This window comes from Carcharodon carcharias, chromosome 37 (assembly GCF_017639515.1).
Source record: "Carcharodon carcharias isolate sCarCar2 chromosome 37, sCarCar2.pri, whole genome shotgun sequence".
Taxonomy (NCBI): domain Eukaryota; kingdom Metazoa; phylum Chordata; class Chondrichthyes; order Lamniformes; family Lamnidae; genus Carcharodon; species Carcharodon carcharias.
In genome coordinates this window covers 3,784,504-3,800,657 of record NC_054503.1, presented here as the reverse complement: position 1 = coordinate 3,800,657, position 16,154 = coordinate 3,784,504, and the positions used below count along the sequence as shown (strand labels likewise).

General features: G+C 56.3%; 1 protein-coding gene across 1 annotated transcript in view; it reads right to left on the bottom strand.

Annotated features, from left to right (window-relative positions):
* Positions 1-16,154, bottom strand: part of LOC121272998 (solute carrier family 22 member 6-A-like) — a 45,487-nt gene that overhangs the window by 14,346 nt on the left and 14,987 nt on the right. The window contains exons 3-5 of the mRNA XM_041179929.1: positions 15,574-15,677; positions 7,475-7,629; positions 6,176-6,344 (exon numbers count right to left, since the gene is read on the bottom strand). Coding sequence (XP_041035863.1) covers positions 6,176-6,344; positions 7,475-7,629; positions 15,574-15,677 — 428 coding nt within the window. The remainder of the gene's footprint in view (positions 1-6,175; positions 6,345-7,474; positions 7,630-15,573; positions 15,678-16,154) is intronic.

Genomic DNA, 16,154 nt, shown 5'->3' with positions numbered 1-16,154 from the left:
TGTGGGAGCTGCACTCATCCAGGCAAGTGGGGAGTATTCCATCACACTCCTGACTTGTGCCTTGTAGATGGTGGACAGGCTTTGGGCAGTCAGGAGGTGAGTTACTCACCACAAGTTTCCCAGTCTCTGACCTGCTCTTTTAGCCACCGTATTTATATGGCTGGTCCAGTTCAGTTTCTGGTCAGTGGTGACCCCCAGGATGTATACAGTGGGGGATTCAATGATGGTAATGCCATTGAATGTCATGAGGCGATGGTTAGACTTGCTGGAGATGGTCATTGCCTGGCACTTGTGTAGCACAAATCTGCCCTTGCAGTTTGAGTGAAGTGTCCCCCTGGGCAATGCAGCCCGATGTGTTCTGGAGAAACGGCATGCTTAATGGAAATGTGGTAAATGAAAATATGTTTCCCATAAGAAACTTTTAATTAGAGTGGTTTACTTTCCTTGTCTGTAATTTTTAGATTAAGCTATCAGCTGACTGTTTCCCTTCAGCTGCTTCCCTCCCCCCTGGACACAGGGATCACTCAGTGGTGGGGAGCGGGAAATGATGAGCAAGTTACCATGTTTCAGCCTCCACCTCGGCCTTGGTGACAGGCTGCATGCCTGCAGGTGGCAACGCAGACACAGCGGAGGTGAGGAGCGAGTGCCCGACCTCAGGGTCCGGGGTCGCTACTGGTTCCGGAGTTCCGGCACCTTTACCGGAGGGGTCCCCAGGAAGGCTGCAAGTCCTGCTCCGGCCGGAGTTATTCCCCCTAGGAGTGGCCGGAGGGAACAGGAGACCCCACCGGCAGAGGCCAGGAATTGGTCCATACCTCATCAGGGGAGCCTGGGAGTCGTTCCCGCACTCTCACCAGGGACCGGAAACCTGTCTCTGTCCCATCGGCGGAGGCTTGGGAGGAGCATCTTTTCCCTGGGACGTATTGGAATATTTCATGCCAAGATAGGCTGAAACAAAGATAATACAACAGCACTCGTTTGAGGGTCGCTAACCACCCGAAACCAAAAATTGAGGTGGTGACTGGCAGAGCTACTAAAAAAAAAATGTTCCCTTAATTGCAAACAGTTCTAAAACAAAATTGTGTTAATAGCACGCACTCCGAAACAAGGGATTAACTGTGCTTAAATTAAAAGGCCATGAAGAGTTACAGGGGGCGTGTGTCTCTGAAGCGTTTCATCGTTCGGTTAATCTTTTACCTTGCTGTGAACTCCCGAGTTTAGCCTTGGTTTTCAGCTTTGCGGGTGTCACTGTTTGTGGGATCTTGCTGTGCAGGCATTGACTGCCGCGCTTCCCTTCAGTACAGCACTTCGCGCGTACTTCACAATTGGTGAGGTAGGGGGTGCTGGTGTCACTGGAGCTAGTAATCCAGAGGCCCCGGCCAATGCTCAGGGGGGAGACATGGGTTCAAATCCCACCACCGCAGCTGGTGGAGTTTTAAATTTGATTCATTAATAAAGGTGGAATTCGTGGCTGGTTTTAGTAACGGTGACCGTGAAAGTAATTGGTTTGTCGTTTAGAAAAACCCACCTGCTTCACGAGCACCCTTTTGAGCGAGGACACCTTAACGTGTGACACTAGCCCACAGCGGTTGACCCTGATTGGCCCAGCAAACCACTTTGTTTTACCCAGGCACAATAGAAAAGGGGTCGGCCTGGGCATCGGGAATGTCAATGGCATGTCCTGCCCCTGCAAAGCCCTCCTTACTCACATCTGGGGAGCTTGTGCCGAATTGGGAGAGCTCATCCCACCGACGAGTCAAACCACAGCCTCTCGTAGTCATCCTCACCAAACCACACCTTACAGGCAAAAACAAAAACAGCTGGAAAAACTCAGCAGGTCTGGCAGCATCTGCGGAGAGGGACACAATTAACGTTTCGAGTCCGCATGACTCTTCAACAGAACTAAGAAAAAATAGAAATGGGGTGAAATATAAGCTGGTTTAAAGGGGGGAGGGGATGGTTGGGACATGAAGAGCTGGATAGAGGGCCAGTGATAGGTGGAGATAACCAAAAGATGTCACAGACAAAAGGACAAAGAGGTGTTGAAGGTGGTGATATTATCTAAGGAATGTGCTAATTAAGGATAGAAAGCAGGACGAGCAAGGTACAGATAGCCCTAGTGGGGGTGGGGTGGGGGGAAGGGATCGAAATAGGCTAAAAGGTAGAGATAAAACAATGGATGGAAATACATTTAAAAATAATGGAAGTAGGTGGGAAAAGAAAAATCTATATAAATTATTGGAAAAATCAAAAAGGAAGGGGGAAAATCAGAAAGGGGGTGGGGAGGGAGGAGAGAGTTCATGATCTGAAGTTGTTGAACTCAATATTCAGTCCGGAAGGCTGTAAAGTGCCTAGTCGGAAGATGAGGTGCTGTTCCTCCAGATTGTGTTGAGCTTCACTGGAACAATGCAGCAGGCCAAGGACGGACATGTGGACAAGAGAGCAGGGTGGAGTGTTGAAATGGCAAGCGACAGGGAGGTCTGGGTCATGCTTGCGGACAGACCCCCCCCGCTCCCCCCCCCTTAAACCAGCTTATATTTCACCTGTTTTCTATTTTTCCTTAGTTCTGTTGAAGAGTCATACGGACTCAAAACATTAACTGTGTCCCTCTCCGCAGAGGCTGTCAGACCTGCTGAGTTTTTGCAGATAATTTTATTTTTGTTTTGGATTTCCAGCATCTGTAGTTTTTTGCTTTTACACCTTACAGACAATGTCCCAGACCCCTCCATCGCCAACTCTGGTCCCACCGGCGGGGCAGGCCCAGCAGAGTTGGCAGCACAGCCGGGTACAGTCGGGAGGGAGTTGCCCCAGGAAGCCCTCGACGAAAGGCTCCGGCAACCCCACCCCCACCCCATGAAGTCTGATGGCGTCAGGTCAACCATGGGCAAGGAAACCTCCTGCTGATCACCACCTACCGTCCGTCATCAGCTGATGAATCGGTGCTCCAGCCGGTGGAACGCCATCAAGGTAGGGGACTTCAATACCCTTCACCAAGAACGATCCTGGGCAAATCCTGAAGGGCAAATCCTGGAGGGCAAATCTGCCAGACTGGTTCTGTGGCAGGTGGTGTAGGAACCAAGAAGCAGGGAAGAACCTACTTGATCTCATCCTCACCAACCTGCCTGCTGCAGATACATCTGTCCATGACAGTATCAGTAGGAGTGACCACCGCACAGTCCTCGTGGAGACGAAGCCTGGTCCTCACATTGAGGATACCCTGCATCGTGTTGTGTGGCACTACCACCGTGCTAAATGGGATAGATTTCAAACAGATCTAGCAACTCAAGACTGGGCATCCATGAGGTGCTGTTGGCCATCAGCAGCAGCAGAATTGTACTGGGACACAATCTGTAACCTCATGGCCTGACATATCCCCCACTCTATCATTACCATCAAGCCAGGGGATCAACCCTGGTTCAATGAGGAGTGCAGGAGGGCATGTCAGGAGCAGCACCAGGCACACCTAAAAATGAGGTGTCAACCTGGTGAAGCTACAACACAGGACTACTTGCGTATGCAATAGACGGAGCCAAGTGATCTCACAGCCAATGGATCAGGTCTGAGCTCTGCAGTCCTGCCAAATCCAGCCGTGAATGGTGGTGGACAATTAAACAACTGACCGGAGGAGGAGGCTCCACAAATATCCCCAACCTCAATGACGGAGGAGCCCAGCACATCAGTGCAAGAGGCAAGGCTGAAGCATTTACAACAATCTTCAGCCAGAAGAGCCGAGTGGATGATCCATAGAACCACAGAAAAGTTATGGCACAGCCGGAGGCCATTCAGCCCATCATGTCTATGCCGGCCAAAAAAGGAAAAAGTAAAACACTAGCCACCCATTCTAATCCCACCTTCCTGCACCAGGTCCATAGCCCTGCAGGTTACAGCATTTCAGCTGCAGGTCCAGGTGCCTTTTCAATGAGGTGAGGGTTTCTACCTCCACCACCAAACCATGCAGCGAATTCCAGACACCCACCAGCCTCTGGGTGAAGAGGTATTTCCTCATACCCCCTCTAATCCTTCTACCAATCACCTTAAATCTGTGCCCCCTGGTAATTGACCTCTCCGCTCAGGGGAAACAGGGGATCCCTGTCCACTCCATCTCTATCCATCTTGGCCACCTCCTGAGGTCCCCAGCATCACAGATGCCAGTCTTTGGATTCATTCCACGTGATATCAAGAAATGGCGAAGGCACTGGATAGCGCAAAGACTATGGGCCCTGACAACATTCCGGCAATAGTACTGAAGACTTGTGCTCTAGAACTTGCCATGCCCCTAGCCAAGCTGTTCCAGTACAGCTACAACACTGGCGTCTACCCGGCTCTGTGGGCAATTGCCTAAGTGTGTCCTGTCCAGCTGTTCTCCCGGAGCAATAAGCTGTTCTCACCTGTCATGGATGTTATGCTTTTTCCATGTATTTAGCTTACACATCATACTTAAACTGTTGCTTCTGAACAAACTGCTTATTAAAACTCACAAATGTGAATTTGGACCCCTTTTTTGGGTAATCTGCGACTTCCAAACACAATGTAAAACTTCCCCATCCAAGTCACTCACCATCCTGACTTGGAAATATATCGGCCGTTCCTTCACTGTCGCTGCGTCAAAATCCTGGAACTCCCTCCCTAACAGCACAGTGGGTGTACCTACACCACACGGACTGCAGTGGCTCAAGAAGGCGGCTCACCCCCACCTTCTCAAAGGGCAATTAGGGATGGGAAACAAATGCTGGGCCTAACCAACAACGCCCAGATTCCTTGAAATAATAAAAAAAATAAGCACTGGGGGCTGTCTTCAGGTTGTGAAAGGCATATGAACATATGAAATAGGAGCAGGAGTAGTCTATTTGGCCCCTCAAGCCTGCTTCGCCATTCAATAAGATCATGGCTGGTCTGTTTGTGTTTTGAGTTCCACATTCCCGTCTACTCCCTCGATAACCTTTGATCCCCTTGCCCAACAAGAATCTATCTACCTCTGCCTTAAAAATATTCAGTGACCCCGCCTCCACCACCTTCTGAGGCCGAGAGTTCCAAAGTCGCACAACCCTCTGAGAGAAAACATTTCTCCTCATCTCTGTCCCTAAAAGGGCGACCCCTAATTTTAAAACAGTGACCCCCTAGTTCTGGACTCACCCACAAGAGGAAACATCCTTTCCACGTCCATCTTGTCCAGGCCGTTCAGGATCTTGTACACTTCAATCAAATCACCCCTCACTCTTCTAAACTCCAGTGGAAACAGTCTGTCCAACCTTTCCTCATAAGACAACCCACTCATTCCAGGTATCAATCTAGTGAACCTCCTCTGAACCGCCTCCAACGCATTTACACCCTTCCTTAAATAAGGAGACCAAAACTGCACAGAATAACCGAGGTGCGGTCTCATCAATCGCTCTTCCTTGCCCTCTTTATATATCAGCACTGAGTAGCAGCAAGCTATTGAACTGTGGGGGGCATCAGCTTATTTTGTCCAAGGCCAATGGATGTTGATTAAGGGGAAGAATGGTAACTTTTTTTTTAATGTCCTCCGGCCAGTTTTAAGACCCAGCAGAATCAGAAACCCAACCTGGGTAGTCTTGTTTTATAGATCGTTTCAGTCACGTAGAAAACAGGAGCAGGAGTAGACCATTCGGCCCTTCGAGCCTGCTCCACCATTCAAAATGAGCACGGCTGATCCTCCATCTCGACGCCGCACTCCCGCTCTCTCCCCATACCCCTCAACACTGCACTCCCGCTCTCTCCCCATTCCCCTCAACGCTGCACTCCCGCTCTCTCGCCATACCCCTCAACGCCGCACTCCCGTTCTCTCCCCATACCCCTTGATGCCGCACTCCCGCTCCTTCCCCATACCCCTCAACGCCGCACTCCCGCTCTCTCCCCATACCCCTCAACGCCGCACTCCCGCTCTCCCCATACCCCTCAACGCTGCACTCCCGCTCTCTCCCCATACCCCTCAACGCCACACCCCTGCTCTCTCCCCGTACCCCTCGATGCCTTTAGAGTCCCAAAGCCTATCTATTTCCTCCACAAATATATTCAGTGACATGGCTCCCACAGGCCTTATTCCACAAAAAAGGCTACTGCTGTCGCCCCCATGAGGTAGACACGAGACTTTACCGTTCCGCCAGGATTAATATTACAACTCTGCCAAAAATAAAAACTCCCTTCCGTGACACTTTACCATGAGTAAAGGAAGAAGACGTAAAATGGGAAGGCCACTGCAAACTGAAGCCAACGCCAATCTCGGATTCCATACGCCACACCGACCAGGAGCAGTTGACCAAACGTGTAGGAATAATTGAAGTATGTTGAAACGCCAGTTCGCACTTTTGTTGGGATCCATTCCAGACCTGGAGAGAGAGTAAGAGGAAGAGTCGAGATACCTTCTTCTGGCTAGGCCAGTGTTTATTGCCCATCCTTAATTGGCCCTTGAGAAGGTGGTTGGTGGGTGGGGGGGGGGGGAGTGGGTGGGGGGTGGTGAGCCGCCTTCTTGAGCCGCTGCAGTCCATGTGGTGTAGGTACTCCCACAGTGCTGTTAGGGAGGGAGTTCCAGGATTTTGACCCAGCGACAGTGAAGGAACGGCCGATATATTTCCAAGGATGGTGAGTGGCTTGGAGGGGAACTTGCAGGTGGTGGTGTTCCCATGTGTCTGCTGTCCTTGTCCTTCTAGATGGTAGCGGTTGTGGGTTTGGAGACATGGTGAGTTCCTGCAGTACACCTTTGCGATGGTATGCTTATTCAAGTGTTGGCATGGGATCTATTACACCCACCTGAGAGGGCTTTCAGGGGACTCAGTTTAAAATCTCACCCAAAAGGACAGAAAATCCGACAGTGCGGCACTCTCTCAGTACCAGGATTGCCAACCCTCCCGGATTGGCCTGGAATTCTCCAGGAATTGAAGATCAATCTGCAGGACACTGCTGTGTGCAAAGCCTGGTGAAAAATCATCGGGACGTTCAAAAAAAGATTGACTTTTTTTTTGTCATTTTCGTTGAACATTCCTCTTTGCCAGATATAAAAATATTGAAAACGGGGGAGAAAAAGGGCCTGTTTGGCTGACAGTCAAGCATCATCCAATTGGGTCATGAGCCTTTTCTGCTTTCCGATTGGCGTAGGAAGGCCGTACGTCACAAGGATGGATGTGTTGGCCGACTAATAGCTGGAGCATGGCTGTGGGGAGGTTGTGGAGGGATGTCAGGCAATGAAACCTCCAGGAATACATTTAATCTCAGCTAGTTGCCAACCCTGCTCAGCTCTGTGCTGGAGTGTTGGACTAAATCAGATCCTGAAGAACATTAGCCCTTGGAGCCTGTTCTCACCATTACATTAAGATCGTGGCTGAGTTTGACCCCTGCTCCTTTCCCCCCTGGGTGTCAGATGCGGATATATCCATCCCAGTTCTGGCAAGGACTTGAGTTGCTATGGTGACGTGCTCATTGACCCGAAGGTTAACTGCAAAATAATGAGACTTTCGCTTACTCAGGCAGAAGCTGTTGAGTATGACCCCTGACAGTGCCAGCCCGCTCAGAAACCTCCAGAAACAGAACAAGGAGTAGGAAGAGGCAAAGGCCCCACACGTTCCAGCGATTGCCACCAGGAAGTGGGACCAGAGTAGGAGAATCCTCCGCCCGTACCTGTCAATAATAGACACAGGGTAAACGTTAAGATAGAGTAACACGCTCCAGTACCATGCCTTTGACCTGATTTAGCAGCGCTGGTGAACGCTTCACCCGTCCGTGTTGCCTCTTAAGTGGCAAGTTTAGTCTTTGGAGTGAGCCCTGTTTAATTCTCTCGCTGCGTTGTTGGTGACTTTAAAACCTTCTGCGATTCAGCAGCTCCCAGCGCGCTGCAAGCCAGCAGCTCAACTCTCAGCGCACAGTGCGGGGACCAGGAGGAGAGACCAGACTCCCGCGCCCAGACCTTTGAAAGGATAGGTCACCTCCTTCAGGTTGCAGCTCAGCTTGGCAGCCTCGACTTAAGTCCCGCGGATCATACGTCGCTGTCAGTCAAGCGGCGCGTGTTTGATTGTGAGTTCACTTGCCACGCTTTCCTGGCGGGCTTTGGAGTTTGGCGCTTTTAATGGGGGATGCAGGCTGAATGGGTCAGACCCCACCAAACCAGACACCAGCAAAAAAAAGTAGAAAGTGGGGGGAGGATTGTACAGAAAACGCAGCGTAGAAACAGGGACTCAACTTTCGCATTCTGGTCTCTGCACCCCGCACGAGCCTGACCTCGTTCCATCTCTACTTCACCTCTCAGACCCCTTCAGCATTTCTAAATTCGCTTTACTTCCATGTGCTCATCAGCTTTACCTTTGCAGGCACTGTGTAACTATTGTGCCTTCAACGCCCACCATCTGCTTTTTATTTATTCTTGCACGGGACCTGTGGGACCCACTGGCTGGGCCCAGCATTTATTGCCCGTCCCTAATTGCCCCCTTGAGAAGGTGGGGGGGGGGGTGAGCCGCCTTCTCGAGCCGCTGCGGTCCACGTGGTGTAGGTACACCCACGGCGCTGTTAGGGAGGGGGCTCCGGGATTTTGACCCAGCGACAGTGAAGGAACGGCCGATATATTTCCAAGTCAGGATGGTGAGTGGCTCGGAGGGGAACTTGCAGGTGGTGCTGTTCCCTTCTATCTTCTGCCCTTGTGCTTCTAGGTGATAGTGGTTACAGGTTTGGAAGGTGCTGTCAGAGGAGGCTTGGTGAGTTGCTGCAGTGCATCTTGTAGATGGTACACACACTGCTGCTACTGTGCGTCGGTGGTGGAGGGAGTGAATGTTTGTGGATGGGGTGCCAATCAAGCGGGGCTGCTTTGTCCTGGATGGTGTTGAGCTTCTTGAGTGTTGTGGGAGCTGCACTCATCCAGGCAAGTGGGGAGTATTCTATCACACTCCTGACTTGTGCCTTGTAGATGGTGGACAGGCTTTGGAGAGTCAGGAGGTGAGTTACTCGTTGCAGGATTCCCAGCCTCTGACCTGCTCTTGTAGCCACAGTGTTTATATGGCTGGTCCAGTTCATTTTCTGGTCAATGGTAACCCCCAGGATGTTGATAGTGGGGTATTCAGTGATGGTAATGCCATTGAACATCAAGGGGAGATGGTTAGATTCTCTCTTGTTGGAGATGGTCATTACCTGACACTTGTGTGGTGTGAATGTTACTTGCCACTTGTCAGCCCAAACCTGGATATTGTCCTGGTCTTGCTGCATTTGGACATGGACTGCTTCAGTATCTGAGAAGTCGCGAATGGTGCCGAACATTGTGTGATCATCAGCGAACATCCCCACTTCTGACCTTATGATGGAAGGAAGGTCATTGATGAAGCAGCTGAAGATGGTTGGGCCGAGGACACTACTCTGAGGAACTCCTGCAGTGATGGTCTGGAGCTGAGATGAGCTCTTGCCCACCACTCGGATACTCTCGTGTCCTTTGCTGCTCGCCCTACTGCCTCCCACTCGCTGCCTGCTATCCTGCTGCTTACCACTCACTCCCTCCCCTCCTCCACCCCTCCCCCTGCTTCCTCTGCTCGCCTCGCAGCTTCCTCTTGCCAGGAAAACAGCAGATGAAACAGGGGGAGCGAGAGGGAGCAGGGGGAAGCCAGAGGGAGCAGGGGGAAGCTAGAGGGAGCAGGGGAATGCGAGAGGGAGCAGGGGGAAGGCAGAGGGAGCAGGGGAATGCGAGAGGGAGCAGGGGGAAGCCAGAGGGAGCAGGGGGAAGCCAGAGGGAGCGGGGGGGGGGGCGGTGAAAGGGAGCAGGGGGAAGCGAGAGGGGGCAGGGGGAAGCGAGAGGGGGCAGGGGGAAGCGAGACGGAGCAGGGGGAAGTGAGAGGGAGCAGGGGGAGGTGAGAGGGAGTAGGGGGAAGCGAGAGGGAGCGGGGGAAGCGAGAGGCAGCAGGGGGAAGTGAGAGGGAGCAGGGGAAGGTGAGAGGGAGTAGGGGGAAGTGAGAGGGAGCAGGGGGAACCGAGAGGGAGCAGGGGGAAGCGAGAGGGAGCAGGGGGAACTGAGAGGGAGCAGGGGGAAGCAAGAGGGAGCAGGGGGAAGCAAGAGGGAGCAGGGGGAAGCGAGAGGGAGCAGGGGGAAGCGAGAGGGAGATGAGGGAAGCCAGAGGGAGATGAGGGAAGCCAGAGGGAGCAGGGGGAAGCCAGAGGGAGCAGGGGGAAGTGAGAGGGGGCAGGGGGAAGCGAGACGGAGCAGGGGGAAGTGAGAGGGAGCAGGGGGAAGCCAGAGGGAGCACGGGAAAGCAAGACAGAGCAGGGGGAAGTGAGAAGGAGCAGGGGGAAGTGAGAGGGAGCGGGGGAAGCGAAAGGGGGCAGCGGGAAGCGAGACGCAGCAGGCGGAATTGAGAGGGAGCAGGGGGAAGCCAGAGGGAGCACGGGGGAAGCCAGAGGGAGCAGGGGGAAGCGAGTGGGGGTAGAGGGAAGTGAGAGTGGGCAGGGGGAAGTCAGAGGGAGATGGGGGAAGCCAGAAGGAGCAGGGGGAAACCAGAGGGAACAGGGGGAAGCAAGACGGAGCAGGGGGAAGTGAGAGGGAGCAGGGGGAAGCGAAAGGGGGCAGGGGGAAGCGAAACGGAGCAGGGGGAAGTGAGAGGGAGCAGGGGGAATTGAGAGGGAGCAGGGGGAAGCCAGAGGGAACAGGGGGAAGCGAGACGGAGCAGGGGGAAGTGAGAGGGAGCAGGGGGAAGCGAAAGGGGGCAGAGGGAAGCGAAACGGAGCAGGGGGAAGTGAGAGGGAGCAGGGGGAATTGAGAGGGAGCAGGGGGAAGCCAGAGGGAGCAGGGGGAAGTGAGAAGGAGCAGGGGGAAGCGTGAGGGAGCAGGGGGAAGCCAGAGGGAGCAGGGGGAAGCGAGTGGGGGTAGAGGGAAGTGAGAGTGGGCAGGTGGAAGCCAGAGGGAGCAGGGGGAAACGAGAGGGAGCGGGCGAAGCGAGAGGGAGCAGGGGGAAACGAGAGGGAGCAGGGGTAAGCCAAAGGGAGCAGGGGGAAGCCAGAGGGAGCAGGGGGAAGCCAGAGGGAGCAGGGGGAGTGAGACAGAGCAGGGGGAAGTGAGAGGGAGCAGGGGGAAGTGAGAGGGAGTAGGGGGAAGCCAGAGGGAGCAGGGGGAAGCCAGAGGGAGCAGGGGGAAGCCAGAGGGAGCAGGGGGAGTGAGACAGAGCAGGGGGAAGTGAGAGGGAGCAGGGAGAAGCCAGAGGGAGTAGGGGGAGTGAGACAGAGCAGGGGGAAGTGAGAGGGAGCAGGGGGAAGTGAGAGGGAGTAGGGGGAAGCCAGAGGGAGCAGGGGGAAGCCAGAGGGAGCAGGGGGAGTGAGACAGAGCAGGGGGAAGTAAGAGGGAGCAGGGAGAAGCCAGAGGGGGCAGGGGGAAGCCAGAGGGGGCAGGGGGAAGCCAGAGGGGGCAGGGGGAAGCCAGAGGGGGCAGGGGGAAGCCAGAGGGAGCAGGGGGAGGTGAGAGGGAGCTGGGGGCAGCGAGTGGGAGCAGGGGGAAGTGAGAGGGAGCAGGGGGAAGCGAAAGGGAGCGGGGGAAGTGAGAGGGAGCAGGGGGAAGCGAAAGGGGGCAGGGGGAAGCGAGAGGCAGCAGGGGGAAGTGAGAGGGAGCAGGGGGAAGCGAAAGGGAGCGGGGGAAGTGAGAGGGAGCAGGGGGAAGCGAAGGGGGGCAGGGAGAAGCGAAACGGAGCAGGGGGAAGTGAGAGGGAGCAGGGGGAAGCCAGAGGGAGCAGGGGGAAGCAAGACGGAGCAGGGGGAAGTGAGAAGGAGCAGGGGGAAGTGAGAGGGGGCAGGGGGAAGTGAGAAGGAGCAGGGGGAAGCGAGAGGGAGCAGGGGGAATTGAGAGGGAGCAGGGGGAAGCTAGAGGGAGCAGGGGGAAGTGAGAAGGAGCAGGGGGAAGTGAGAGGGAGCAGGGGGAAGCCAGAGGGAGCAGGGGGAAGCCAGAGGGAGCAGGGGGAAGCGAGTGGGGGTAGAGGGAAGTGAGAGTGGGCAGGTGGAAGCCAGAGGGAGCAGGGGGAAACGAGAGGGAGCAGGGGGAAGCGAGAGGGAGCAGGGGGAAACGAGAGGGAGCAGGGGGAAACGAGAGGGAGCAGGGGGAAGCCAAAGGGAGCAGGGGGAAGCGAGAGGGAGCAGGGGGAAGCCAGAGGGAGCAGGGGGAAGTGAGAAGGAGCAGGGGGAAGTGAGAGGGAGCAGGGGGAGGTGAGAGGGAGCAGGGGGAAGCCAGAGGGAGCAGGGGGAGTGAGACAGAGCAGGGGGAAGTGAGAGGGAGCAGGGGGAAATGAGAGGGAGTAGGGGGAAGCCAGAGGGAGCAGGGGGAAGCCAGAGGGAGCAGGGGGAGGTGAGAGGGAGCAGGGGGAAACGAGAGGGAGTAGGGGGAAGTGAGAGGGAGCAGGGAGAAGCCAGAGGGGGCAGGGGGAAGCCAGAGGGAGCAGGGGGAAGCGAGAGGGAGCAGGGGAATGCGAGAGGGAGTAGGGGGAAGTGAGAGGGGGCAGTGGGAAGCCAGAGGGGGCAGGGGGAAGCCAGAGGGAGCAGGGGGAGGTGAGAGGGAGCTGGGGGCAGCGAGTGGGAGCAGGGGGAAGTGAGAGGGAGCAGGGAGAAGTGAAAGGGAGCGGGGGAAGCGAGAGGGAGCAGGGGGAAGTGAAAGGGAGCGGGGGAAGCGAGAGGGAGCAGGGGGAAGCAAGAGGGAGCGGGGAAAGCGAGAGGGAGCAGGGGAAACGAGAGGGAGCAGCGAGAAGCCAGAGGGAGCAGGGGAAAGTGAGAGGGAGCAGGGGAAAGCCAGAGGGAGCAGGGGGAAGTGAGAGGGGGCAGTGGGAAGCCAGAGGGGGCAGGGGAAAGCCAGAGGGAGCAGGGGGAAGTGAGAGGGAGCTGGGGGCAGCGAGTGGGAGCAGGGGGAAGTGAGAGGGAGCAGGGAGAAGTGAAAGGGAGCGGGGGAAGCGAGAGGGAGCAGGGGGAAGTGAAAGGGAGCGGGGGAAGCGAGAGGGAGCAGGGGGAAGCAAGAGGGAGCGGGGAAAGCGAGAGGGAGCAGGGGAAACGAGAGGGAGCAGGGGGAAATGAGAGGGAGCAGCGAGAAGCCAGAGGGAGCAGGGGAAAGTGAGAGGGAGCAGGGGAAAGCCAGAGGGAGCAGGGGGAAGTGAGAGGGAGCAGGGGAAAGCCAGAGGGAGCAGGGGGAAGTGAGAGGGGGCTGCGGGAAGCCAAAGGGAGCAGGGGGAAGTGAGAGGGAGCAGGGGAAGGTGAGAGGGAGCAGGGGGAAGTGAGAAGGAGCAGGGGGAAGCCAGACGGAGCAGGGGGCAGTGAGAGGGAACAGGGGAGGTGAGAGGGAGCAGGAGGAAGTGAGGGGGAGCAGGGGGAAGCCAGACGGAGCAGGGCGCAGTGAGAGGGAACAGGGGAGGTGAGAGGGAGCACAGTGAGGTGAGAGGGAGCAGGGGGAAGCCAGAGGGAGCAGGGCGAAGCGAGAGGGAGCAGGGGGAAGTGAGAGGGAGCAGGGGAAAGCAAGAGGGAGCAGGGGGAAGTGAGAGGGAGCAGGGGGAGGTGAGAGGGAGCAGGGGAAGCGAGAGGGAGCAAGGGGAAGCGAAAGGGAGCAGGGGAGGTGCGAGTGAGCAGGGTGAAGCCAGAGGGAGCAGGGGGTGGTGAGAGGGAGCAGGGGGAGGTGAGACGGAACAGGGGGAGGTGAGAGGGAGCAGGGGAAAGCGAGAGGGAACAGGGGGAAGCCAGAGGGAGCAGGGGGAGGTGAGAGGGAGCAGGGGGAAACGAGAGGGAGTAGGGGGAAGTGAGAGGGAGCAGGGAGAAGCCAGAGGGGGCAGGGGGAAGCCAGAGGGAGCAGGGGGAAGCGAGAGGGAGCAGGGGAATGCGAGAGGGAGTAGGGGGAAGTGAGAGGGGGCAGTGGGAAGCCAGAGGGGGCAGGGGGAAGCCAGAGGGAGCAGGGGGACGTGAGAGGGAGCTGGGGGCAGCGAGTGGGAGCAGGGGGAAGTGAGAGGGAGCAGGGAGAAGTGAAAGGGAGCGGGGGAAGCGAGAGGGAGCAGGGGGAAGTGAAAGGGAGCGGGGGAAGCGAGAGGGAGCAGGGGGAAGCAAGAGGGAGCGGGGAAAGCGAGAGGGAGCAGGGGAAACGAGAGGGAGCAGGGGGAAACGAGAGGGAGCAGCGAGAAGCCAGAGGGAGCAGGGGAAAGTGAGAGGGAGCAGGGGAAAGCCAGAGGGAGCAGGGGGAAGTGAGAGGGAGCAGGGGAAAGCCAGAGGGAGCAGGGGGAAGTGAGAGGGGGCTGCGGGAAGCCAAAGGGAGCAGGGGGAAGTGAGAGGGAGCAGGGGAAGGTGAGAGGGAGCAGGGGGAAGTGAGAAGGAGCAGGGGGAAGCCAGACGGAGCAGGGGGCAGTGAGAGGGAACAGGGGAGGTGAGAGGGAGCAGGAGGAAGTGAGGGGGAGCAAGGGGAAGCGAAAGGGAGCAGGGGAGGTGCGAGTGAGCAGGGTGAAGCCAGAGGGAGCAGGGGGTGGTGAGAGGGAGCAGGGGGAGGTGAGATGGAACAGGGGGAGGTGAGAGGGAGCAGGGGAAAGCGAGAGGGAACAGGGGGAAGCGAGAGGGAGCACGGGGAAGTGAGAGGGAGCAGGGGAAGTGAGAGGGAGCAGGGGAAAGCGAGAGGGAACAGGGGGAAGCGAGAGGGAGCACGGGGAAGCGAGAGGGAGCAGGGGAAAGCGAGAGGGACCAGGGGAAAGCGAGAGGGAACAGGGGGAAGCGAGCGGGAGCACGGGGAAGTGAGAGGGAGCACTGGGAAGCGAGAGGGAGCAGGGGAAGTGAGAGGGAGCACGGGGAAGCGAGAGGGAGCAGGGGAAAGCGAGAGGGAACAGGGGGAAGCGAGAGGGAGCACGGGGAAGCGAGAGGGAGCAGGGGAAAGCGAGAGGGACCAGGGGAAAGCGAGAGGGAACAGGGGGAAGCGAGAGGGAGCACGGGGAAGTGAGAGGGAGCACTGGGAAGCGAGAGGGAGCAGGGGAAGTGAGAGGGAGCAGGGGGAGGTGAGAGGGAGCAGGGGGAAGCTAGAGGGAGCAGGGTGAAGCCAGAGGGAGCAGGGGGAAGCTAGAGGGAGCGGGAGAGGTGAGAGGGAGCAGGGGGAAGCGAGAGGGAGCAGGGGAAGTGAGAGGGAGCAGGGGAAGTGAAAGGGAGCAGGGGGAGGTGAGAGGGAGCAGGGGGAAGCTAGAGGGAGCAGGGTGAAGCCAGAGGGAGCAGGGGGAAGCGAGAGGGAGCATTGGGAGGTGAGAGGGAGCAGGGGGAGGTGAGAGGGGGCGGGGGAGGTGAGAGGGAGCTGGGGGAAGCAGAACAGAGCACCACAGGGACTGGGGCTTGCAGGATGGCGCCAAAGAAGTGTTGTTTGATCTTCCTTATCTCTGTTTGATCTTGGCCACCTTGTGCTGTCTGCATTGCAGTTTCAGCAAACTTGCTTTAAATGCCCCAATCACAAAGCACCCATTCCAATGCTGAACGCCTACAATTTTGAGCCTTTCTGTTTGCAAGCAGCCAAATAAAAGTAAGGGGACCAGTCAAAGACTGCACTGAGTCTTGGGCCCTGGTGGCAACTTAAATTTACCCAGCTCTCCGTTTGCACGGTATCTCCCATCCCGATCTTACCTATCGGAAAGCCTTCCCAGTATGATCGATCCTGACAGCACACCACCCATGTAGACTGACTGTGCAACTTCTCTCAAAGCCTTACTGCTGCATACAAGGTCCCACTGTCAAAACAAGAATGGAACCGATAGGGTTACTGAAGGTCTTAGCAACATTGCTAGCTCGTGGCAATGCTCCCCCTTTTTTTAACTATTGACAGCCTGCACTCATTGCCCCAGCCTAACTTGCCCTTCAACTGAATGTCGCAGAGGGGCAGGTAAGAGTCAACCACATTGCTGTGGGGCCTGGAGTCACATGTAGGCCAGGCCGGTTAAGGACGGCAGATTTCCTTCCCTAAAGGGGAAATGCTGTGGGGGAGGGGCACGGGTTCAAATTCCCACCCTGGAAGCTGGCGGAATTTAAATTCAATTCATAAAATTCTGGGATCTATAAAGCTTGTCCCAGTAATGGTGACCGTGACAACGATCATCGATTGTTGTTAAAAAAAAACCATCTGGTTCACTAATGTGAACCCATCTGTTTCACTTATGTCCCCTTTAGGGGGAGGAAATCTGCTCTCCTTACCCGGTCTGGGCCTACAC